Source organism: Chiloscyllium plagiosum, chromosome 7 (genome assembly GCF_004010195.1).
Source record: "Chiloscyllium plagiosum isolate BGI_BamShark_2017 chromosome 7, ASM401019v2, whole genome shotgun sequence".
In the NCBI taxonomy this organism is placed as follows: Eukaryota; Metazoa; Chordata; class Chondrichthyes; order Orectolobiformes; family Hemiscylliidae; genus Chiloscyllium; species Chiloscyllium plagiosum.
This window is the reverse complement of record NC_057716.1, coordinates 18,919,724-18,947,175: the sequence shown is the minus strand read 5'-3', so window position 1 is coordinate 18,947,175 and position 27,452 is coordinate 18,919,724. Positions and strand designations below refer to the sequence as shown.

Genomic DNA, 27,452 nt, shown 5'->3' with positions numbered 1-27,452 from the left:
AAATATGATGTACTCAAGAAGACTGCTAAGTGACATTGCCTTTCACCTGAATTCTCAGCTATAACACACTACACTTTGCATTAACTGCATCTATAGGGGGCACTTAAAATTAATCGTTGGGATATCATGGACATTGTTTGTTTCTGCTTTACTTTCCATTCCAGCTGACAGGATTCTTGTTTTGACCTGCCCCATTATCTGTGCTTTTATTATCTTCTCATGATGACAAGATCGTTTTGGTCTTCATTAGCAACTGCACTGGCCAGATCACTGTCAACCTCAGTGAACATCTTTCCTTCTCTTCCACATTCTAGAGAGTGACCATAATCTCTGCAACACTAGGTCATTCTTCCATGACTGAGCTCTGGTGGCTTGCCAGTGATACTCCAAATCAAACCCGAACAGATACAGTGCTTCTCCTACACCAAGGTCCAGCTCCCCACATATTCTGCCCATGGAACACATTACATATACATCCTTGCTCCAATTTCACATACATGAATTCACTACTTGCTTTGCAGTTTCCATTACATTGGACAGAATGTAGTCCAAGGGAGTGCTTTGCAAAACACTTTAGTCAATAATTATGCCAGTGATTGCTTTGTGACTTGTCTCTTTAATTGCTTCTACAATTCTACAACTGCATTCCAACCTATGCACTTCTGCCCTTCAACACTTACATAACCATGATCCCTACAACTCCTAGAATATTTAGAGACCAACGTCAACAAAGTTAGACCTTAACCACCTCTCCAATCTTCTTGCTTGTCTCTTGCATCTACCAGTGCTAACCATTTCAAAAATTTTATTGTTTCCTTCCTGTGTCTCCCCATTGCCTTATTCATCCTGTACATTCTGCACCAGTTTTTAACTTTATCAAAAGCTGTGAAATATAATTAACTACCTCTGCAGAATGGGACCTCGCTCTTCCCTTAATCCCTTTCTACAGTTCTAGTTCACACAAGCATCCAATTTCCAGTATTATGTAATACCTACAATAAAGCCATGGAGCAATCCTTTCCCCTTGCACCTGTTGGACTTGCTGCTTTTCTTTTTACTTATAATGGAACTCTAACTCTGCATTCAACCTGTGCTGTACCTATCCTGAAGTGTTTGAAGCAACAGAACAATGAAAGCTTTACCATGTGTGTAACCAATATATTACCTACCCTGGAGTGTCTGAGGGGACAGTAAAGTGGGAACTTTACTCTATCTAATCCTGGTCTAAACATGTTTGATGGGGCAGCATAGAGGAAGGTTTACTTTCCATCAAGCAACTGTTGTACCTGCCCGGGGAGTATTTGTTGAGACAGTGCAGAATAAGCTATACTTTACATCTGAGATGTCCATGTACAGTGATGGATAAGTTGAAAGTGTTTCTGGTTCTGATTGTTTTGTTCTTGGTGTAATGTTTTTGCAGAACCTCTCTGGATACAGAGAGCCTCACTGTCCATGATAGAATGTGGAAAGAGTGGACTTACTGTTATCCTGAACTCTGGCTACGAAGCCCATCAGCGGCAGTTGAGGTGTAACCTGCAGAATAGAAGGTGGCGGTGGAGCCAGTGGCGCTGCACACAGGAGCAGACACATGAATGATGGAAAGGAAAGGAACAAACACCCATGAGAAGCAGGAGAGGAAACATTTTCAAGCAAAACAAGAACACAACTGCAAAGCAAAGCTGCATCAACAAACCCACATCACAGTCAGAGCCAGAAGAGAGAGGCATTAGAAAGAAAATGCCGCTCACGGACACAAATTATCAATGTCAGGAGCAAGAACACATTCAAATATATCATTTGCACCAAGTGACTTCACAACTGCTTAAGAATGAGGAAGATGATGTTAATTCAGTTTCAGCCTCCTGTAAGCACATTTATTTCCATACTAGCCTTTGTCCCACAGAGCTCCCTGAGATCTAAAACACAGGCATAATGTTCAGACGTTAACCAGGCTTTTTCAGGTGACTACTTATGAATCCCATGTCAGGAAATGATGCCAAATAGTTGGGTGGGGTCACTTAAAGATAAATTCCTTTTGTTGGCTTAGTATTGATTAAAAAGAGCAGTGATCCTAATGTCAACACTTGGCAAACACTGCTGCACGCCTCCTTCCAGTCTGGAGAACAAGTGTTCATCATTACTCTCTACTTGTCTCTTAGCCAACTTTTCTTTTTTATCCATGCTGATTAACCCAATAGTTTTACATTTTTTCTAAAATTCACTCATGGGAAATGGATGTCACTGGCTGGACTAACAATTATTGCCTGTTCCCACTTGGCCTCAAGAAAGTGGTGGTGAGCTGGTGTAGTCCATATGTGTTAGGGAGGGATTATTAAAGATTCTAACCTAGCAACAGTGAAGGAATGGTAATATGGTTCCAAGTCAGGATGGAGTGACTTGGGCACATCACAACCTACAAGTTCCTCTCCATCTATTTTCTGCCTTTCTTAGTCTTTATGGTAGATATCACAGGTTTAAAAAGTGTTGTCAAAAGAGCCTTGATGAGTCACTGCAGCGCATCTTGTAGATGGCATACATTGCGCCACTGTGTATTGGTGATAGAGGACATGAACATTTAAGGTGATGACTGGGATATCAATTAACCAGACTACTATTTTGTATGGATAATGTTCAGCTTATTGAGTGTTGCTGGTGCGGTACTCCACAAGGCAACGGGAAGTATTCCATCACACTCCTGGCTTGTGCCTGGTAAATAGAAAGCAGGAGTTGGAGTTACTTGCTGCAAAATTCTTCACCTCTGACCTGTGTCTTAGCCCAATATTTATATAGCTAGTCCAGTAAGATTTTAAAAGGTTAATGATAACACGCAAGATGTCAATTTTACTAACAATTTTTTTGTACAGCACTTTATCTAAAGTCAAAAACTGTGATGCTGGAAAAGCACAGCCATTCAGGCAGCATCCGAAGAGCAGAAGAGTTGACATTTCAAATATAAGCTTTTCCTGAAGACCTTATGCTCGAAATGTCGACTCTCCTGCTCCTCAGATGCTGCCTGACCGGCTGTGCTTTTCCAGTGCCATTCGTTTTGACTCTGATCTCCAGCATCTGCAGTCCTCACTTTCTCCGAGCACTTTAGATAAAGTCCACCTCAATGCATCCTTTAAGACACTTCATAAATTAAGTCACTCACATTTGTTCAACAAAATTTGCCTTTAAAGAGTTTATGTCAGCTGTCATCTATTAACCCAAGCTTTTCCAAATGACAATTAACTTTATCTCAGATTATTGTCAGAAAGATTTTCATCAGCAAGTTTTGGTCTATAGCTCTTTGTCACAGTCATCCAGTCCTTTGCCACCACTCTCAAATACCACATTGAATAATACAGCGCAGTACATGGCCTTCGGCCCTCAATGGTGTGCCGACCTTTTATCCTACTCTAAGATCAAACTAACCGACATACCTGTCATTTTACTATCATCCATGTACCCATCCAAGTGTCGCTTAAATGTCCCTAATGTGTCTGACTTTACTACCACTACTCTGTGTAAAGAACCGACCTCTGACATCTCCCCTTAACCTTCCTCCAATCACTATGATTAGATCCCTTGTGATAGCCATTTCTGCCGTGGGAAAAAGTCTCTAACTATTCACTCTATCTATGCCTCTCATCATCTTGTACACCTCGACCAAGTCGCCCCTCACCCTTCTTCGCAAATGAGAAAAACCTTAGTTCCCTCAACCTTTCTTCATAAGACATGCCCACCAGTCCATGCAGCATCCTGGTAAATCTCCTCTGCACCCTCTCAAAAGCTTCCACATCCTTCCTATAATGAGGCGACCGAACTGAACACAATATTCCAAGTGTGGTCTAACTAGGGCCTGTGCCCGAAACGTCGAATCTCCTGTTCCCTGGATGCTGCCTGACCTGCTGTGCTGTTCCAGCAATAAAGTTTCAACTTTGATCTCCAGCATCTGCAGACCTCACTTTCTCCTCCTAACTAGGGCTCAATCTCCCCCCGCAAATAAAAGCCAACACACCATATGCCTTTTAGCAACCCTATCAACCTGGGTGGCAACTTTGAGGGATCTATGGACATAAAGCCCAAGATCCACACTGCCAAGAATCCTGCCTTTAACCCTGTATTCTGCTTCAAATTCAATCTTCCAAAATGAATCCCTTCACACTTTTCCAGGTTGAACTCCAGGAATGGCTGATGAAGGGCTCCTACCCAAAACGTTGATTTTCCTGCTCCTCGCATGCTCCCTGACTTGCTGGACACTTCCAGTACCACTCTAATCTTGCCCCTACCCTCAGTCTTCTGGCCATGCTCTTGCTCCTCACGTAAGTATAGAATGCCTTAGGGTTTTCCTTAATTCTATCTGCTAAAGCTTTCTCATGTCCCCTTCTAGCATTCTTCAGTTCCTTCCTGTCTACCTTGTAATGCTCTAGAGCCCTATCTGATCCTTGCCTCCTCAACCTTAAGTAAGCTTTTCTTCTACCTCTTGACTAGATGTTCTACATCCCTTGTCACCAAGGTTCCTTCACCCTACCATCCCTTCCTTGCCTCAGTTGGACAGAAACCTCCAATTTCTGTCATGCATTTTCTTGAGAACATCTGTTCCAATTTAGGTGCCCCAGTTCCAGCCTAATAGCATTGCAAACCCCCTCCCCCCAAACCATTTGCTCTTATCCCTCTATGACTATAGCAAAAGGTCAGGGAGTTGTGATCATTATCACAGAAATGTTCTCCCACAGAGAGATCTGACACCTGACCTGGTTCATCGCCAAGCACCAAATGCAAGATGTCCTATCCTCCCAGTCAGCATCCTTCCTGGACACACCTGACAAAGTCTGCACCATTCAAACAATTTGGACTAAGGAGGTTCCAATCAAAATTAGGGAAGTTGAAGTCACCCATGACAACAACCCTCTTACTTATGCATCTTTCCAAAATCTGCCTCCCAATCTGCTCCTCCATGTCTCTATTGCTATTGGGGGGAGGGGTCTGTAGAAAACTCCCAATAAAGTGACTGATCCTTTTCTATTTCTGTCTTCCACCCATACTGGCTCTGTAGACAAACCCTCCATGACGACCTCCTTTTCTGCAGCTGTGATTTTTTTCCCTGATTAGCAATGCTAACCACCCCCCCCAACCAACCTCTTTTACCTCTCACCACCTATTCGTTTTGAAAGATTTAAACCCTGCGACATCCAACAACCATTCCTGCCCGTGATATCCAAGTCTCCGTAACGACCACAACATCGTAGCTCCACTACTGACCTAAGTTCATCATCCTTATTCCTGAAACTTGCTGCTTTAGAAACAGACACACTTCAACCCATCACACCAACTGCAACTTTGCCAATCAATTGTCTTTCCTTCCTCACAGACTCCCGGCATGCTGTATCTGGCTGTCCACTATCTATTCCATCCTCAGATCAGTAGCTTCGGTCCCCATCCCTTTGCCAAATTAAACCCTCCCAAGAGCTCTAGCAAACCTCACAGCCAGGATATTGATGCCCATCCAGTTCAGGTCAATCCGTCCTTCTTGTACAAGTCTCACCTTTCCCAGAAGGTATCCAATGATCCACATTGCTGAAGCCCTCCCTCCTACACCAGTCCTTCATCTGCAGTCACTCTCTGTTCATAGCCTCACCGGGAGCAATCCTGAGATTACTTCTCTGCTCGTCCTACTTTTTAGCTTCGAGCTTAACGTATATTAAAAGATTGTGGCCAACACCATTATTGGATACAGCCATTTCAGAGATCACTTGTTGTGACAACTTACAGCTGAGGTCTGTGTTACTGGATATGACAATTTCCTAAAAAAAAAACAATCATCGGTCATAACACAGCTTTAGAAAGAGATAGATTCAGATTTTGTGACCTTTACTATGATTGTTCTGTAAAAACAGCCAATTTCATAATGAAGCCTTCACAATGAGGATGAGTATATAAAATAATAGTTAAATGAATTGTATCTCTCCTGCCTTTCTTATTTGCCAAGGATCACTGGATCAGTAGCAATCAGCTGTGCAGTAATGTAGGATTTTGGGTCTGACTGAAGAATCAAAACGACAAACTTTGAAAATCTCAGTTCTTCATGAATGTGAACAAAACATCCATTTGTACTTCCAGTTCCATTTGAGAATGGAAAAACACCTGCATTTTGAAGATTTAGTTTCTCTCTGTTGCAATTCAAAGCTCCCAGAGTTGTCCTGCAGAAGAGAATTACAACAAATAGCAGATATTGCCAAACACTATCTTTACCTCGTGATTCAGTTGCCTGGTTCTGACTGTAGAATGGGCCCCCGTTGATTTGATTCTGGATGTTACCCTGCGAGGTCATGGAGGGTGGCCGTCTATAGCCGGGTAGAGATCCTCCTATGGTGGTAGGATTCTGCCGCTGCACTGGTCGATTCATGCTGTAGAATTGAGGAGTGTGCCCTAGAATATTTGAGAGAGATTCACATTTAGATATGAAACAAGCTGTATGGAGAAAATGCCCGTAAATGAATAAGAATTTGTATTTCTCTCAAGTCTTTCATGATCTTGTGGACTTCCCACAGGATTCTCCAGTCAATGAAACTGCGAGTCACTGATATAAGTAGTGCAACTGTGAAATTGCAAGATCCCAAAATCAGCAATGAGGAAATTACCTCTTGACAAACCATGCTTGAAACTGCTTTCAGCACAAAACGGTAGGGCTGAATAACTTGTTTCTGTGCTGTACGTTCTGTGTAATTTGACATAATCTGTTTGTGATGTTGCTTGGATAAATTTTGGTGAGGACACCAAGACAATTCCACTACTCTACCTCGAATACTGCCACAGGATTTTTTTTTATATCGAGCTGACTGAGGGTACAGACCAGGTCTTCATTAAATTACTCATCTGAAAAGTGGACAATTTTTCAGCAAAGATTTTCACCCAGATTTGAGCACCAGCTTGATTTAAACTATATATACCACAAATTATATTAAATGTTGCTAACATACTTGCTAATCAGCAATTTGTCCCCATTTCACAACAAAGTAGTCAGATGGGTCTCTCCATAACTCCTGAAGGAGGGCTTATGCCCGAAACGTCGATTCTCCTGTTCCTTGGATGCTGCCTGACCTGCTGCGCTTTTCCAGCAACACATTTTCAGCTCTGATCTCCAGCATCTGCAGCCCTCACTTTCTCCTCTCCATAATTCCACCAGGTGAAAGTGAGGAAAAGTCCGAGTGGAGATGGAGATATTTTCATGCAAGACATGCAAACCAATCACCCTGCTTAGAAAGACTCACCTCATTCATACTGCAATGAAGCCAAATAAAGGCAATGGAAAATATGCTTCACAGGCAGCTTTTACATAAATTAAAGAGTAACTCCAGCACTGAGACATTGAATACGATAAAGCAGCTCCACACACTCCAACAGGTGTTCGTGAAGCCGACATACTATCCTGTCGACACTTCAACCTGGACTCTGTCACTCAACTGGTTGACAGTGAGATAGGAGGCTCGAGGAAAAGCCAACTGGAACGGGAGGGGGAATCGTAAGACAAACCAGCAGCAATTACTTGTCTATTATAACATATTTACTCTGTCAGTCATAGGAGAGCGCCTTAGGGGAGGAAGCATGTCAATTAACCCCTCTTCTTGTCCTGAGGTGATCTGTATCATCCTTAATGTGACCATAGCTGAGATAAGCACAGGCCAAGGATAAAGTTAGGCCATGGCTCTCCACCGGATGACTTGGTGCTCTATCAGTACTATTCTAGCCAAGAAGAAGTGTTCAGAACTTTTTGTGAAAGACTTAGCTGAATTTTTTTGCTGAGTTCCCAATCACCAAATAATGTTAAAGCCTCTAGCTCCTAATTGACTGCAGCGGTCAAGACATTGCTTGAAAAATCACAAAATCAGATCTGAAACAGAGGCACATGCTGGTGTGCTGTGACTCAGTGATTAAATGCCCTTCCTAAAGACATGCAAACAAAGAGGTCTGAGTTTTGTGTATAACAAAACAAAAAGAAGCTGAAATAGGACATTTAGGTTCCTCAAATGTCTGTCTGAAAGCCTTGAATTCAACTACCCAGCCTCCACTGCTCTCTTTTTAAATATTTCAACAGAATCATCTCTCATTCTTCTAAACTCCAATTAGTATTGGTCCAATCTAGTCAATCTTCTCAGAGATGACAATGAAGAATTGCTTTCCAATTTTACTCTTGAATGATCCAGATATAATTTTAAGACACTTGTTCTGGACTTGTTCTGGACTTGCCCCACATGAGAAACTAATTTCCCTCTAACTATCTTATCACATCCCTGTATCATTTTCTAAGAATACAATTAGGGCAACCCTGAACCTTCAAATCACAAGGGAAAAATTCATGCAAGCTGACCTTACCTTTTAAAATCTAGCGTTACTCTGGTGAACCTGCACTGCAATAGGGCCTATGTATTTTTCCTGGGGTTCGGGACCCGAAGCAGAATGCAGGCTTCTAGAGAGTGTCCAACCAAGGCTCAGTGCAATTTGGATTTATAGAAAAAAGGGTTCACTGCCAACAGAATTGAAACAAAATCATGCAGCTGGGAATATGTGGGATAAAGAATGGAGAACTGCTTCCCATTTTTGTGCCCATTTTGCACCCACACACTGCATTGACGTAAATACTGAGAACTGCAGGGAACTGCTGGGGCTGTTCAGCGAAACTGAACTGGAACTGAGACAACTCAAGTCAAGGCTCTTAATTCTTTCTATTCACTGTGCCAAATATCACCCCCACCCTGACTTTACACATTAATGAATCACTAATAAATCTTCATCTGTAACAGATGTGCTGCATTATCTTTTTAAGCCAAGTTAGTCAGAGTCAGTTTTATCAAGAATTTATTGCAAAACTGCCTGAGAAACAACTGTGGTGAGAAAGCGAGAAAGTCAGAGAGAAAGAAGGACTCACCTGCAGTAGGAGCGGAAGAGACAGCAGGGAGAGATGGTGAGATGAAGCCATCAGTAAAGGGCTGAGCTCCTGCTACGGAGTCTGGGGTCAGTGTTGGAACATGGGTAGGGGTTGCAGAAGGAACAGAACCTTGAGTTGAAGCAGGTACTGCAGCAGTAGGAGGAACAGGGACTGGAGTAGGATTAGGTGTGGTAGGTGGTGGAGGGGTACCAGCAGAGCCTTAGGGGAGGGTGTAAAAGAAGGATTAACACAAACGAGAACGTTAGCTAGGGCGAGAAAGCCTGTTGAGCAGTTAGTTAAAGTTCCAATCATGCAAGAACCATGCTTATAACATTGCAACACAGGCCCTAGAACAGAACACCCATCAGCTGATTGAAAATTACAATATTCAGACACTATCAATTCATACCACCAACTCAGGCACAATCTAACATACCAAGGGAGTGTCTGCTTCAAACTGGAAACAGAGATTGATCACCAATCACTAATATCATTTTGCATCCCACTTATTGCTGATTCTTGAGCCTGTCAATTTTTTTTTGGTGCCTGATGCTCTTCTTCACTTCAAGAAACTCAGTTTAACTGCTGGGGCATCAGAGCCAAAGTCTCCAAACTCTACACACACCCTTCATTAGAACAGGGATTGCTGGACAATTATCAGAAACAAGAAGTTCATCAAGTTTTCATTTTCTCATACATCGCCATAATGTGGACATCACTTTATTGATCATCAATAATTGCCCTGAGAATTCTTGCCCAAAAGGACATTTTTGAATGAGCTGAAAATTTACAACAATCCAGTAATATAAATGGTCACCATTACAGATACTAGATTTTAATTTTAAATTCCCCAGCTGCTGTGGCGAGATTTGAACTAGTCCAGTTGAAAAGCACTACTCTACAGTACGCCTCTTCAAAAAAGACCAAAGCTTAAAGTTGCATCTCTTCATGCTCGACAGCCATCAGCTATGACAGCAGGGATCAAATCTGCAACTTTTCTGGATTGTGGCCAGAATGTTGGAGATTACATCAGGAGCACAGCAGTGACAGGGAGAGTTACTTATGTGCAACCAAAACACCAGTCAGAATTCCCTGAAGAAAGAACAGGTTTTGATTTATTTAGCTGCTACAAAGTGGCTTATTTGGAAAAGGCAAATGCTTATTATATCAAAAGTCACTCGAAATGTTTGTCTCCTCTCTAACTGACATATTATCAGCAGTACAAGAGGGTAGCAGTCTCTGGTGAGGTCAAATCAAATTGTTGGATTCATAAGATCAATGCAAGATTTTCTGCACTCCATCAGTCAGTGCATCCATGAGATGTGAGGGTATTTAAAGTAAATTTAATCTCTTATATGAAATATTTCATACTAACAACCCTCATGTGCATCCAATATATAGCTACTGGCTAGGCCATGGTGATCTTCTGCATTTTACACCACGAAAGTGCAGTAAATTGTGACTTGCGTCTATAAGTACTGTGACACAACAGAGAACTGTAGATATTCATCATTAAATATATTTTTAATCACTTGGGGAGTCAAGGGATATGGGGAGCTTGCAAGAAAATAGAGCGAAGTTTCTGAGTTGGGAGGTCATGTTGCAGCTGTACAGGACATTGGTTAGGCCACTTTTGGAATTCTGCGCGCATTTCTGGTTTCCTTCCTATCGGAAAGATGTTGTGAAACTTGAAAGGGTTCAGATTTACAAGGATGTTGCCAGGGTTGGAGGATTTGAGCTATAGGGAGAGGCTGAATATGCTGGGGCAGTTTTCCCTGGAGTATCAGAGGCTGAGGGATGACCTTATAGAACTTTTCAAAATCATGAGGGCATGGATAGGATAAACAGACAATGTCTTTTCCCTGGGGTGGGGCAAGTCCTGAACTAGAAGGCATAGGTTCAGGGTGAGGGGAAAGATTTAAAAGGGACCAAAGGGGCAATTGTTTCACACAGAGGGTGGTACGTATGTGCAATGAGCTGCCAGAGGAAGTAGTGGAGGCTGGTACAATTACAGCATTTAAGAGGCATCTGGATGGGTATATGAATAGGAATGGTTGAGAGTGATATGGGCCAAGTGCTGGCAAATAGGACAACATTAGGTTAGGGTATCTGGTCGGCATGGATGAGTTGGACTGAAGGGTCTGTTCCGTGCTGTACATCTCTATGACTATAAGTCCAAGATCAGTCATGATCATTCTGAATGGAGGAGCATGCTCACTGATCCATATAACCCACTCCTGCTCCTATTTCTTCTACTCTTTTGAGTTCTTGTGACTGAACTGGTCATCTTTCCCTATATTCTTTCCTTCAAAATTTCCTCTTCAAATTTTTATTAGAAAGTCCAGAGGGGATAAATTATTGAAGATTGTTCCCAGTGTTTCCCATTGATAAAAGGAGCACAGAATGAAGATCAATCACTGACAGAATCATGATGACCTCCTGCTACACAGTATGCTTAGTGATACTCTTTTATCCAGAAATTAACCATTTGGGTTAAATGCTTGAAGGTTGCTGCCATTCTTAATACGCAAAGGCCAAAGATGAAAGTTAACGGTTTCCCTCAAATGTTCGCACAGGACAAAACAAAAGAATGATGGGGAAATAACCTAATGAGGGGCAAATGGCAACAGCCAAAGAGACGGGAGGGACGTGGCACTGAAAAGTGCATTCAAGTATTATTACTAGTCAACAATATGACAGCAAACACTTCAGAATGACACTGCGGCACGGTTACACCACTATAATGGTTTAAATTTCATTCAATAACTTAAGCTTTTAAGAGATTAATGAAAAATACCAAGAGTTAGCATGCCAGACTTTCCATCAATAGACTTGACAGCATCACATCGTTAGCTCTATTTCAAAATTGCCATTTTCTTATTTATAATAAATGTTTCTTTTTACCTTGAATATATCATTGCTCAACTATATTCATATTACGAGGTGCCCAGTGTCAGCACTAAACACTGCCAGAGCAAAGACAGCATGGGGTTAGATACAAAGTTCCCTCTACATCATCTTATCTAACATTGCCAAGGCATGACATTTTCACACTCTACATATCAGCCATTTTGCAGCCACAATGAGCTTAGTGGTGGATTAGCAATACTTCCATTCTCACTATAAACTGTATTGAGACAGGTAGCAGGGAAGTTCTTCCCGGTCACAACCTGGGACTGAATTCAAAACCCAAACCCAAGGCCAACATCTGAAACATAGTACTCAATTGTCATATAAACATTCTGGAAGTACTTAACGTTAGCAAATTTATTCTGAGGGATCACAAAAGTGAGGGTGGGATTTAAGAAGCTGGATAAGCTGCCATTTGTTGGTGAGATGTGATAAAGCTGCTGTATATTGGAGAGATCTGAGTGCTGCATTTAGTGAAAGGCAAGTCTGGCAGAATTTTAGTGATGAGCACTGCACGTGGATAGCCCTTACCTGGATAGACACTGGGTGGAGAAGGAGTTGGTACAGCAATGGGAACCCCAACACTGCCACTGCCGCTGTTCTCCCTGCTGCTACTACGGCTACTCGGGTGGCTTCCCCCACTGCTCCCACTGCTGCTGCAATACACAAATCACAGTACATGTCAGCACTCACACGTAGTTTGAGGGAGCATGCCACCACTCTTCCTGGTTCTCTCCTAAATTATCTGGAGTCAGTCTCCCTGCACCAAAGAGGAGTTGACTGTGAAATGGGTATAGGATCTTAGACACCCCATCTCTTCTCTCCACTCGACAGTACCCAACTGAAATCACAGAATTTTTGAAATCCAGATTGCATCTCCTCACGTTCTATGCAGTTGCAGCTTAATACACCAAACAGGGTATATTATATATTTTTTCAAAAATGCCTTGGTCGAGCAGAATCTAGTGTTTCCCCTTCTACAAAACAATGATGCTTAAAAATGTGTTGCTGGAAAAGCGCAGGTCAGACAGCATCAAAGGAGCAGGAGAATCGACGTTTCGGGCATAAGCCCTTCTTCAGGAATCCTGAAGAAGGGCTTATGCCCGAAACGTTGATTCTCCTGCTCCTTTGATGCTGCCTGACCTGTTGCGCTTTTCCAGCAACACATTTTTAAGCTCTGATCTCCAGCATCTGCAGTCCTCACTTTCTCCTACAAAACAATGATGACCATACTTTGAAAAGACTTACATAAAATTATAAGTAACATGTGGCACAGCAATGGGTGCAACTATTGCAATTAGATATGTGGCTTATTACATTTAAATTAAGCTCTGCAGAGTCGGATGGGACCCAGTATTTTCTATACCTGTATGTCCTTGTTCTCTGATTTACAGAAGCTGTCCGCACCGGACTCTGCTGCTGTGAGGAGCTCATGTTGCGAGTTGGACTTGGAACGTAGTCATTTGGGACGACTGGGGGGCGGACAGGTTCCAGCGTACGATAAGGAGAATGCCGACTACAGAGAGGGAAAGCAAATTAGTCGAAATCAACTTGTACCTATCATGATGTTCACTGACACTCTAGTATTGTGAAGATGTGTAGGCATAAACAATGATCATTGACATACATGTACTGCTTGTGCACACACGTCACTGACATACACATCCTGTTGAAATATACACACGCATTGACAGATTTTCATTCATACGTTCTCTTCAAAGAAATGGGATCTCTGTTTAATATCTCATCTGCAGAGTCCCCTCTATTAATTCAGTGCTTCTTCAGAACTGATTTGTTTGCTTGGATTATGAACTTGACTACTGGTGTGAGACTTGAACCCATAATATGACTTGGGAGTCACTACGTTTTAGGCAATTGTAGGAGGTCAATGCCAATATTTTTAAACTATGTTTGACATTCAAAACATGCATCAAATAGAAAGCAACAAATGCACATCCACCAATATGGCTAAGTCTTGCTATTGGCTAAATACATGGTCCACCACAGGATGGTGCAACACACCAACAAACATTGATGGATAGGGCAAGAAATCAACCTTTCACGTTACTCAGATGTCAAATTCAGCTGCAATTCTATGCCAACCCTCCTATGCTTCAGGCTACTGACGGGTCAGTCATGATGTCTGTCTATTTGGAGAAGCTATCAGTAGGATTGCGTGTGCCACTATCAGGGAAGTGAGAGGTAGGCAAGTGAATCAATTGTACGAGGCTGACTGTGCATGTTAAACATCAATGTACAGTTAATAATTTCCTGAGGGAGTGAAGAGTTATCTCGAAAAGTCTTTGCCCCAAGTTGCATTATCCACTTACCCAAGGGTGCCCTTTCCTGACACAGGGGGACTGGGCGGTTTCTGTGTGGGTGGGGTGCTCCGTGGAAGCCCACCCATCTTCATATTCTGAGTGCTAACCTGAAAGGCGACAAGCAAGGTAGATGCATCAGCAGCTTGTTAATCATACTAACATGAACAGGAGATTGACGCAGAAGTTTAATCAGAGTCAGAAAGAAGGAAAAAAAGTAAGAAAAGGAAACAGAGCAAGGCCATGCAAAGTGCTTGTCTACAAATTTCTAGGTGGCTAAATGATCTAATATCTTATAGAACAGATACAGGGTTTGCAATTTAAAATAGTCTGAAAGTAATTGCTTAAAAGAAGATACAAAAAAAAGCAAATACACAACCAGTCACACAGCAACATACAGAGAAAGAGTAGTTCATGTTTTGGGTGGGGGCCAAAACATCATAACTGGTAACAGATTTCACCCAAAACACTAACCAATCTTCCTTGTCAGATGCTGATTGACCTGCTCGGTCTTTCCTATATTTTCTGTTACATTTCAGATCTACAGAATTTACCATGAAGGCATTCCTCCCCCCCCACATAAAAGATAAGGGTCATGAAACCTAAAATCAAATCAGTAACAGAATTAATCATAATGGAGAATGAGGCAGTTTCGTTCATGCCTTCTTGAAGGTGGTAGGGTGGTAATGTGGAGACAACACAAACAGGTGAAATGGACAGAGTATATGATGAGTAGACAACAAACACGATTGATGGTGGGCAGACGGGGGATAGAACAGAGGGAGGGCAGGAGAGATGAAACATAGAAGGCATAGAGGGAGTGCAAAACAGATGGCATGTGGAGGGCACATGGGGGAGCTGGCATGCAGACAGAATGGCAGACAGGGGAGACAGCATGTGGAAGGCACACTGAGAGATGGTGTGAGGATTAGACAGTGTGAGAAGACGACATGTTTAGGTGGGTTGACAATTGAAGGGCACATGGGAAATGGCACGTGGAGGGGGGAGACTGCACATGCAGGGTGCACCTGGAGATGGTTCATGGAACGATTTGAAGTTCTAAGTCAGAAATGGCCTGGACACACACACTCAAGACTCAATTTCTCTTCCACAATTACGATCCAGCAGACAGGGCAAGCAATAGACCAAAGTCCATCGGTTGCCATCATAGGAATAATGGATAACTTTGGGTAAGCAAAGTCCTGAACTGTCTTTGCAATCTGACTGAAGTTGAAAAGCAAAACATTCAATCAGCCATGTACAAAGATGTATGGTCAGGAAATCTCTCAGACTAAAATTAGGGAATTGTAAACACTTGAGGTTAGATTAGATTAGATTACCTACAGTGTAGAAACAGGCCCTTCGGCCCAACAAGTCCACACCAACCCTCCAAAAAGTAAACCATCCAGTCCCATTTCCCTCTCACTAATGTACCTAACACTATGGGCAATTTAGCATGGCTAATTCACCCGACCTGCACATCTTTGGACTGTGGGAGGAAACCGGAGCACCCGGAGGAAACCCACGCAGACACAGGGAGAATGTGCAAACTCCACACGGACAGTCACTCGAGGCTGGAATCAAACCTGGGACCCTTGTGCTGTGAGGCAACAGTGCTAACCACTGAGCCAGTTATATTCAGGATACTGTTGGGGGCTCCATTACACCAGTGAGGAGCTCTCCTACTCCAGAAAGAACACTCAGTGACATCCATAGCTTAGGGCCAGTGTGTCCCCTACACCAGATAGGGTGGTCCGGGTTCCCCTACACCAGGGGGTTAGGTCAGGGGCTCTCATATGCCAGAGAGTAGGGTCAAGGGCATCCTTATACCAGATAGTATGGCCACGGACTCTCCCATGCCAGGGAAAACTGCAATGGGGTCCCCTACACCCGTGTATGGCCAGGGGCTCCCCTACACTATAATGTGGTTGGGCATCTTCTACACCAGAGTATGGGTATGACTCCCCAACACTAGGGCCATTGATGGCCTGTCCAGACCTGAGAATACATTCATGGGTTCCCTTATACCAGAGGTACTGGGGCTATTGTGCAACAGACATAACTGTTAGGGGTTCCCCTGGATTAAGGCTATGGTCAGAGGTTCCTCTACAAAAGACATGATGGTCAGGGATTCTGCTAACACAGAATGCACGGTGAGGGGCTCCCCTACACCAGGAGAACATTTGAGGACTCTCCTCCATCTAAGTTTCTGGTCAGGGGCTTCCCTATGTCAGAGACAATGTTCTAGAGCTTCACTACACTATAGGGTACAGACAGGAAAACTGTAAGCAAAGATTCAGGACCAGAATTGATGCAATCTCTGAAGCACTCAAGCCAGGAAAGATGTGTAATGCTTTTTCCTGACTTGCAATTAAGATTAAAAGGCCCATTATACCAGTGATCAGATCTTCCCTTGCAGCCAACTCTGAAGAGTCTTCAGTCAGCAAGAGCAGCTTATCCATGTAGTCAGGTGCCCAATCCCCTGATTAGACAACTCTCTCACACGCAAAAACACACACACAGTGAGTAATGATTGGAAGAAGAAATGCATCAATTGAAATGGAAGAATTCAATAACGATGGAGAGAATTTTGCAAAATGTTTACACCACGAGGTGCATGATCCCACATGTAAATCAATGGGTCTGCAAATTGACCATAGACTGTCAACACTGTTGTGTTATTTAATGTCAAAATTACAGAAATGTCTCCCTGGCACATGTTCAACTCAAGGTTCTGTCCTATTTTAAATTGACACAAACCCTGCTCCTCAGCCCATAAGTGACTGCAATATTGGTATTTCTAACAGGTTATTCATATGGAGATCACAAACTACATTGGCAATATAAAAAGGAAGTGATTTATTCTATATACGTAATCACATTTCAAAGATAAATGGTCATATTACACCATAACTTGTAATCAATATCAAACAACTATCTTCCACAGAAAATGCATTTGGTTAGGTTGGACTAAATCTACATTGTAATAGTTTCTTTCATTATTCATGACCAGCTCTCTCTGCTCTCCAAAACCAATTCTGTCAGTTCAGTATTTATATTTCTTAATGGATATTTAAATTGTTCCTAACTACACTTAACACTTGAGTATCAAGTACAGATGCACTGCCTGCAGGGTTCACGATAGCACAGTAATTCATCTGGTTTCAGAATGGAGCTGACCCCATGCTGAGGGGCTAAGTTTCATTCATGGAAACAATTTGTTGCTGCAATTACAGTACTATACTAATGTTATTGGGATGCAGGTTATCATGGAGAAACATTTTAAATTAGTTCTTAGTTCATTTTATGCTTTTTGGTTGAGAGATGTTAGTATGAGTAACAATCATTCCCAAAAACAAAAATAGAAACTGCTGGAACTTGATTGAGAAGAAGGGTCACGCGACCTGAAACATTCACTAATTTCTCTCCACAGATGCTGCCAGACCTGCTGAGCTTTTCCAGCAACTTCTATTTTTGTTTCTGACTTATAGCATCCGCCGATCTTTCAGTTTTAATCAATCATTCCCAGAACAGGGACAGCACAGATTAGACACAGAGCACAGCACCCTCTGCACTGTCCCATCAAATGCTTCCAGAATTCCAACATACACTCTCAGGACATGTATAGCATGGAGTTAGATACAGAATAAAGCTTGCTCTACATAGTCCCATCAGATACTTGCCGAACAGATGTAGCAGAGTCACCTCAACAATGCTCTGAACACACTCATATGCTGTACATCAAATACAGGGATCACTGCAGCAGGGTAACATTTTGATGTTTCCTGCACCAGTCATGCAGTGGTCTCAAAATGAGATTTCCAAAGCAGTGTTAAATTAAGAACAGGTTTGTATTGTGGGCCCCTCCTCACTGGGAGTTGGATAGATGCAGTCCCAAATTTATTCAATGTTTCCCATCCAAAATATCTGGAAACAAGCTGAGTAGGGTGAATCAAGAAATGAGGCAGAAACAGTCCAACCTTTTGATGTAATTTTTCAAAATAAAAGTTTACATATATAGAATACATCTGTCACAGGATATCACATACCAGGAAGATAAATTCTTGCCAATTTAATCACATGGGGATTCCAGACAGTGGGCACACAGTGTATTGTTAAATAAAATTAACCACATATCATTTGGATGGGATGGGCATCATGCTGTGTCTTAGATGTTTTCATCCTCTGTCAGAGGATGTAGGGAGCTTCAGAATAGAAGGAATCCTCAAGACGAGCCAGAACAGACAGTGCTTGATTGGACTGCTAAGAGGCAAAGAGCAGTCACTTCATAATGATTGCAGCCCCTTCTGGTGCTCCTGATTGTAGGCTTTTGTAAATGCAACATCAGCATTATAACTATGTCCTGCCTAGCAAGAGCAGGAGCTATCCCAGATCTACTGACATCATTAAAAGGGGCTGTATCAAGAACAAATCAGAGGCGGACATTGAGAGGTATTAAGAGTGCCACTGGCTCATTTTTCATGGACATAAAGAATGATGTTATTATTCCTTAAAATAGGAAATTAAGAAATGATCCTGACAGACCAGGAAGCCAATGACAGAATGACAGCATAACCAGACATGATCTCTCAATGGCATGGGGTTAATTAGGAGGTGTGTCGGGGGGGGGGAAAGAGATTAAATGAGAATGTATTCAAGGTGGAATAATCGAACATGGTCCTTCAGTAGAATTAGGTTATTCACAGTAGGTGGAATGAGGGCAGAGAGAAAATCCACAAAATGAAAACTCGGACATAGTCAAGAAAGTCAGGATGATCAGTGACATGGTGGTCATGGTGGGGAACCTCATATCCTGGCAATACAGCCTAATCTTGCTCAATTAAAGTATATGCACTTCCTATTTTGTGGTCACAAAGTTTAAGAGAAGACTCTGAACCCTGGCTGATTTTGCTGGTCCTGGTGCAGTTCTGTTATCAATATTAAGTATTCCAAGTTTTCAGTGGCCCGGAATTTAAAGGCTGAAATGATAGCAAGCTTATAGAACATAGAAGAATACAGCGCAGTACAGGCCCTTCGGCCCTCAATGTTGCGCCGATCCAAGCCCATCTAACCTACACTAGCCCACTAAACTCCATATGCCTATCCAATGCCCGCTTAAATGCCCATAATGACGGAGAGTCCACCACTGCTACTGGCAGGGCATTCCATGAACTCACGACTCGCTGAGTAAAGAACCTACCCCTAACATCTGTCCTATACCTACCCCCTCTTAATTTAAAGCTATGCCCCCTTGTAATAGCTGACTCCATACGTGGAAAAAGATTCTCACTGTCGACCCTATCTAAACCCCTAATCATCTTGTACACCTCTATCAAGTCACCCCTAAACCTTCTTTTCTCCAATGAAAACAACCCCAAGTGCCTCAGCCTTTCCTCATACGATCTTTCTACCATACCAGGCAACATCCTGGTAAACCTTCTCTGCACCCGTTCCAGTGCCTCCACATCCTTCCTATAGTATGGCGACCAAAACTGCACACAATACTCCAGATGCGGCCGCACCAGAGTCTTATACAACTGCAACATGACCTCAGTACTCCGGAACTCAATTCCTCTACCAATAAAAGCCAGTACGCCATATTCACCTCACTATTTACCTGGGTGGCAACTTTCAAAGATCTGTGTACATGGACACCAAGATCCCTCTGCTCATCCACACTACCAAGTATCCGACCATTAGCCCAGTACCCCATCTTTTTGTTATTCTTAAAAGCTATTGCTTTCCACCTCTACATGAATTTTAGAGCATATTTGGTTATTTATCTAGTCTGAATATTTAGAGCTCAGTGGTGGAGTCCTCCAGACACAAATCTGTAGGATTCAACTGGTAGGGCCAAACTATGAGCATCCAGGTGTCAATTTTCTTCATGTCCGGCCCACAGTGGGCTTCCGAGTTACTGTTGTATTGAATGGTAGAAGTAATCCAAATTCCCATACAAACCTATACTCCTAATGTACTTTTAAGAAGAGTCATCAAAACCAGAAGATCTCACCCAGGGATGAGTCTCAAGTCCAGTGAACAGCAACAGGTCTTTCTGTGGTTAACCAATACCAGAACTGACAGCAACTGATGAAGTGGGGGAAGAAAGAATCTGACAGAATATAGACCAGGACCTCAATACCTCACCACCCAAAATGGTCGCCCTGGTGCTGTGCAACAATGTTGAACACAACTAGAAGAGTAACCAAATAAATAAATGGCCCACAGTAGATTAACTGGGAAAAAAAAACTGAGTCACAGAAGGGATCTCCAGTAGGAAAGACTAAACACTTGGATTAGAGGTAGATTTTAAGAGGGTCTAAAGGAGGAATCAGAGAAGTGGAGAGATCTAGAGTCAAAATTTCAGTGAGAGTGTTATCAGTGGCTGAAGGTACTGCCACCAATGGTGGAACAAAGGAACAATGAGACACACAAGAACCAAGAGTCCAGCAACACCAGCAGTTAGATGCATGGGTGAGTTGGATTGGAAATGGGATAGAATAAGGGGAGCAATGTTTTGAGTGGGGTCCAGTTTACGTGGAGTGGAGGATAGGAGACAGCCAGGAGAGCAGTGAAATAGCAGAAACTGGAACTAAGGCACTGATTAGGATTTGAGTGGCAGGTGGCATGAGTTAATGGGGGAGGTGGACAATATTATGTAGGCAGTCTTTAGAGATTACTGAGTCAATCAACATGCCACTGCTGCCCCAGCGTACCTGAAGGTATACCTGAGAGGCGCAACAGCACCTCTCTTATTTCCAAGATGTTTGGGTTCCAGGAAAACGTCAATGTCGAATCAACATGTGTCTGAAGCTCGGGCACAGTGTCATTAGTCTTGGGCTACTCCCAGCACATTTCCAGGTTACCCATTGTCTGGTCTCCCCAGTGCATAATAAATTTTTTACATACTACAAATTCCAGATTATGCATCAAACGCTTTGCAGAAATTTGCTGTTCTCCTTTATGACAGAGGGTTTGGTTTTAAAATACAGCATCACTGAAGTCTACAAATTTTCAAAATATTATCAGTGTAAAGGCTGAATCTACACCCTTAGGCATGATAGTATATCTTCCCTTTAAAGGGCATAAACTCTGCAGCATTTAACCACCCAGTCTGTAATATCCTCAGCACAGCAATAGGATGGCGGAGAAGCACTGAGATCTCTTACCTTAAATCTAAGCAACCACTTAATGCATAAATGAAGCAAATGAAAGAAGTAAGAAAAAAAACAGCATTGAAAGGTTAGTTGAAACCACAGGATAGGAGTACAAATGGAATCAATGTTCAAGCATCTGATACGGCGTCATGTTACAAATTGTTTAGAGCGAAGTCGAACACGAGTCACGACCACATCCTGAACTACCCTTCCAGAATACATTAAGTGTTGACTGGCCATCAAAAAAGGAGACCTTTGACTGCCCTACGATTACATTTTGGATGTAAACCTATAGAGTAGTGATTCAATCATCCATTGTTAGAAGTCTTGGCTTTCTGATCACAACTCTCCAATTCAATGATTGCAGCAATAGTGCAGCTTGATAGTGTGCACTGTGCAGATTCTTCATACTGGTCTGTTCTGAGACAGAGCATGGGAAGGTAACTGGGATGGAATGACTTTGATCTAGGCACCCAACTTCAAAAATGTTTGTTACTGGATGTCTTGTTCCATTCCAAATCACAAGGCTGCAAATAATCAAATATATTTCAGCCAGGGCTATGCAGGAAAAGTAAACGACCTTCATGCTGTACATAGTCAATGGATTGGTCAACGTGAACACTGTGCACTTTTAACACTTCCAGCCCCTTCAACCCTCTCAAACCCATGGTAGAACTTCCATTTGGATTTGGAAGCTCTGTCCAAGAGCTAGCTGGTGAAGGGTTCTGTGAGATATACAGACCAGACAGTGCCAAGGTTCAATACTTGAGTGGAGAGAGGTAACTGATCAAAATCTGGGATTCCGGTGGATAGGTCATGGGTCTCAACTCCCCCCGAATTGAAAGAAAATGAAAATTGGCCTGGCCTCCTGAGCTGGATCAGATTCCAACAGCAAAACATGGAAAATCTTGGATGTGCATTCATCTGCTGAAAGTTGAACCAATTTTGCTAATATCTCTGGTCAAATCACCTAATACTCCCTGTCTAAAGTGACACTGCAAGAATGACCTGTGGACTGCAATACAAAGTTCAGCATCTTCAGGAGAGGAAGAAGAAAACTGACAGGAAACACTAACTTCTGTGTCTTCCAACATTTGGCTCCCCTACCTTTCATATCTTTTATGACCTTTAGTATCCTGATGTTACCTACTACTTAGATAAACTCTGAAGATAACAGAAAGCTGTAGCATCGAAGGTAGGTGTCGATAATGGATATTATGAGATGATGTACTTCATAGATATGATGTGATGGTGCAGGGCTGGGATTGAGGGACAGGGTTAATTTTTTTCTCCATTCACAGGATGTGGGCATCATTGGCTAGGGCAGGATCCATTGCCCATCTAACTGCCCAGTGGGCAGTTGATAGTCGACAAGTCAACCACATTGCTGTGGATCTGGAATAACATGTAATCCAGACATGGTAAGGATGGCAGTTTTCTTTCCAAAAGAGCATCAGTGAACTAGGTGAGTTTTCCCAATAATCAGCAATGGCTTCACGGTTATCATTAGACTTTTAAAAATCCAGATTATTATTAAATTGAAATTCCACCATCTGCTGCGGTGGGATTCGAACCTGGATCCCCAGAACATTACCTGGGTTTCTGGATTAATAGTCGAGCAATAATATCACTAGGCCATTACCTCCCGAGGGTGGGAGATAAGGAGCAAGATTAGCTGAGTTAATGGATATGGAATTGAGGGAGGAAAGGTTTGTTTTAACAAAACTAGGATAGCTTAGGGAGGCCTGAAAAATATCAAGTGTATCAATATCAATTTACATATTGACAATGTAAAACTCTACAATAAGGGCAGTGGAAGCAAAAAAAAATCTTCAATGGTTTGTAAACCAATAAAGAGAAATGGCTAGAGAAACTCAGCAGGTGATGAATGATTTTATCTGACAGCATCTGTGGATAGCCTTCTTGGGAAATGATAGGAGATAGGAAAAGGTGGTCCATACAATGAAGATAGGGACAGATGGACAACTGGAAGCTCAGAGGATCTTCAATATAGAGGAAAGAAAATGCAGACTGGGCAACTGCTTTATGGAATATCTACATTGTTTGTAAAAATGACCCCAAGCTCCCAGTCTCCTGGATCTTGGCCCTACTGCAGTGCTTCAGTGAGGCGCAGTGCAAGCTGGAAGAATAGCAACTCATTTTCCATTTGGGATCCTGAAGCCTTCAGGACTCAATATCTAATTTCAGAACCTGAACACTACCTTCTATGTCCTTGAACCACAGCCAACCCGATTTCACTAACTCTTGGTCCCCCATTATCAGCTTTTTTTCTTTCTCCCTGGTTCACCATTATTCATCCCTTTGTTTGCCTTAGTCTCCCTCTCTCCCTGGGCTTCATCTCTACCTATCTGCTCACTCCTTTTCTTCCGACACCTGCCCAATCCCTGCATTCAACACATATACCACCTTTTCCTAGCTGCCATAGGTCTAAAGGGTCATGAGAATCGGAAAGTTAACTCTGCTTTCTCTTGACAGATACTGCCAGGCCTGCTGAGTTTATTCAGCAATTTCTGTTTTGCTTCAGATTTCCAGCATCTGCAATTCTTTGTTTTTTTTTCAGTAAACCAACTGTCACTTCACTGAATGCTGCACCACCAAGTTTGGAAATGGCATATAGTTCAAAGCACTAACAGAAGGGACTTAACACATCCACCTAAATTCAACTTCAGAAATTGAACACTCCACTTAACTTTACCTTGCAGTCAATATCAATTTCAGAATTGTACCAGTAGGTGGTACTCAGCACCAGGAAATGTTGCAATCACAAGTTCCAAAGACAAACCGAGATAAAACACCTTTCAAGAGAAGGAACCTGTACTAAGCTCACAATAGAAAGTTAAAAGAGACATTTCACTGGATCTTGAATCTGTAACCACAACTTATCTGACACCGTATTGGTCAGAGGGGTTTTTAGATTAGATTAGATTAGATTACAGTATGGAAACAGGCCCTTCGGCCCAACAAGTCCACACCGCCCCGCCGAAGCGCAACCCACCCATACCCCTACATTTACCCCTTACCTAACACTATGGGTAATTTAGCATGGCCAGACTAGATTGTTCTCGGTGCACATTTTCCTGTCTGTAATCTGTTTCGTCGCCGTCTGAGATTCAACTGATTATGCTTGTGTCATCAGCGAACTTGTAAATGGCGTTAGTCTGGTATTTGGCAATGCAGTCATGGGTATACAGTGGGTACGCAGGGGGCTGAGTACACACCCCTGGGTGTCTCCAGTGTTGAATGTTAGTAAGGATGAAATATTGTCGCTGTTCTTGGTGTCAAGATGTTCAAGGGAGGAATGAAGGGCAAGTGATATGGCATCTCTCGTGGATCTGTTAGTCCGATAGGCAAACTGGAGTGGGTCAAGAGTAGTGGGGAGGTTGGAGTTGATTAATGCCATGACCAGCCTTTCAAAGCACTTCATGACCACCAAACTTAGGGCCACTGGGCGGTAGTCATTGAGGCATGCTGCACGAGCCGCGTTAGGCACAGGGATGATGTTGGCCCTCTTGAAGCAGGCAGGGACAGTGACCTGCTGCAAGGAGAGCTTGAAGATGTCCAAGACGACCTTTGCCAGTTGATCTGTGCATGCTCTGAGTGCACGGCCTGGTACTCTGACTGGTCCTTGGATTCACACGAAGGAAAACTGATCTGACCTCTGATGCAGTGACTGTTGGGATAGGTTCGTCAGGACTTGTCAGACTTGTCGGAATAGGTGTTAACTCTCTGCCGAAATTCTGCTCCAAGCGAGCTTGGAGGGCATTGAGATGATCCGGGAGGGATGTGTCATCATCTGCTATCTTGTACTGGATGATGTTTATGATTTGCCTGCGATCTCCTTTAGTGACATGGTAGAGAAACTGATTGGAGGGATTAAACCTGTTGTTGCAACAAAGATGGGCTTGGGCTTGAGAGAAAACAGCCCATTCAAGAACTTAGAGAGTGAAGGGAATTGGGAATGGAATGGTGGTCTGCATGGACTGAGAAGTCAAGGTTGACCTTTTGAGGAAGGCTAATGTTAAATGGCTTTCTGGTTTCTGATGGCCAAGTGTGCCAAATAATGTCCCAGATTCTGTCCCTGGTTTCTCCTAAATTAATGGCTGGCAGCCAAGTTCAGATCACTATCAGGCTAGGGAAAATATAGGCAGCTGATTGCCTTGTGACTTGATGTTCAATGGGTCACTGAATGGAGTCTTCGCTTGAACATCAGAGTACATCTCAATTGGACTGGCTGACAATGCCCTTCACTGTTTGCGCTGATGCCCCAGGTGCATGTATGGCTACTTGGGTGCATTATCAGCGCAATATCTGTCTGGTGTCATAGACTAACTGCCGAATTTTCAAGTCAGCATTTTTGAGAACTAAAGGAGGGGGTAACTGTAGAATCCCTACAGTATGGAAAGAGGCCCTTTCCTGCACGTCTTTGGATTGTGGAAGGAAGCTGGAGCACCCAGAGGAAACCCATGCAGACACTGGGAGAATGAGCAAAGTCCACACAAACAGTCGCCTGAGGTTGGAATTGAACCTGGGTCCCTGGTACTGTGCTCAGTGCTAACTATTGAGCCTCCATGCCTCCTCAAACTGCTATGATGATTACTCATCCTGAATCAGTGCTTGGAAGTGTAAAACCAAGCATGAAGTGTAAAACCAAGCATCAAGTGTTTGAAATTATTTGATAAAAATTGGTCAGTGCATCAAAAAATGGCATTCTGTCTGTGTTTTAGCTAAAATTCCACACTGCTGACAACATGACATGATAGGAAAATCATTGTGAAATAGTGAGTCATAATACAACTTCAGAACCCAACAGTCACTGCATCAGAGGTCAGATCAGTTTTCCTTCGTGTGAATCCAAGGACCAGTCAGAGTACCAGGCCGTGCACTCAGAGCATGCACAGATCAACTGGCAAAGGTCGTCTTGGACATCTTCAAGCTCTCCTTGCAGCAGGTCACTGTCCCTGCCTGCTTCAAGAGGGCCAACATCATCCCTGTGCCTAACGCGGCTCGTGCAGCATGCCTCAATGACTACCGCCCAGTGGCCCTAATTTTGGTGGTCATGAAGTGCTTTGAAAGGCTGGTCATGGCATTAATCAACTCCAACCTCCCCACTACTCTTGACCCACTCCAGTTTGCCTATCGGACTAACAGATCCACGAGAGATGCCATATCACTTGCCCTTCATTCCTCCCTTGAACATCTTGACACCAAGAACAGCGACAATATTTCATCCTTACTAACATTCAACACTGGAGACACCCAGGGGTGTGTACTCAGCCCCCTGCGTACCCACTGTATACCCATGACTGCATTGCCAAATACCAGACTAACGCCATTTACAAGTTCGCTGATGACACAAGCATAATCAGTTGAATCTCAGACGGCGACGAAACAAATTACAGACAGGAAAATGTGCACCGAGAACAATCTAGTTCTCAATGCCAGTAAAACCAAAGAACTCATTATTGTCTTTCGGTGAGATGTTACTCATGCCCCCCTACACATTAACAGCACAGAGGTGGAATGAGTGGAGTGTGTCAAGCTCCTGGAAGTGGCCATCATCCACAACAAGCTTTCTTGGACTCATCATGTAGACGCACTGGTTACAAAGGCCCAACAACGTCTCTCCTTCCTCAAGCAGCTGAGGACGTTTAGCATGACGATGAATACCCTTGTCAACTTTTGTAGGTGCACCATCAAGAGCTTTCTGTCTGGATGTATCACTACCTGGTATGGCAACTGTACCATTCAAGATCAGAGATAGTTACAGAGAGTGGTGAACTCAGCCTGGACAATCACAAAGGCCAACCTCCCATCTACAGAGTCCATCTACCAGGCCCGCTGTCAAGGAAAGGCCACCAGCATTCTCAAAGATCCACCCATCCTGGCAATGTTTTCTGCAACCTCTACCATCGGGGAGAAGGTACAGAGGCCTGAACACATGCACCAGCTGGTTTCAAAACAGTTTCTACCCTACAGTTGTTAGAATACTGAATGGACTCAACTCTTAACATTCACCTGTACCTATGTTTCTGTTTTTGCTGCTGTTTATCTATTATTTACTTATCTATGCTACTTAATTCTGTGACTGTGCCTTGGGTACACGTGACAATGAATTCAATTCAATTCAATACTTGACCA

General features: G+C 43.0%; 1 protein-coding gene across 9 annotated transcripts in view; it reads right to left on the bottom strand.

Annotated features, from left to right (window-relative positions):
* LOC122551374 (abl interactor 2) overlaps positions 1-27,452 on the bottom strand; it is a 146,227-nt gene that overhangs the window by 9,463 nt on the left and 109,312 nt on the right. Inside the window, exons 4-10 of one of the 9 annotated variants that reach the window (XM_043693145.1) lie at positions 21,306-21,323; positions 14,149-14,246; positions 13,185-13,334; positions 12,350-12,471; positions 8,909-9,127; positions 6,235-6,411; positions 1,482-1,568 (exon numbers count right to left, since the gene is read on the bottom strand). In XM_043693145.1, the coding sequence (XP_043549080.1) occupies positions 1,482-1,568; positions 6,235-6,411; positions 8,909-9,127; positions 12,350-12,471; positions 13,185-13,334; positions 14,149-14,246; positions 21,306-21,323 (871 nt within the window). Of the gene's footprint in view, positions 1-1,481; positions 1,569-6,234; positions 6,412-8,908; positions 9,128-12,349; positions 12,475-13,184; positions 13,335-14,148; positions 14,247-21,305; positions 21,324-27,452 lie in introns of all 9 variants that reach the window. The other 8 variants (XM_043693144.1, XM_043693148.1, XM_043693147.1 and 5 more) reach the window with 8 other exon arrangements.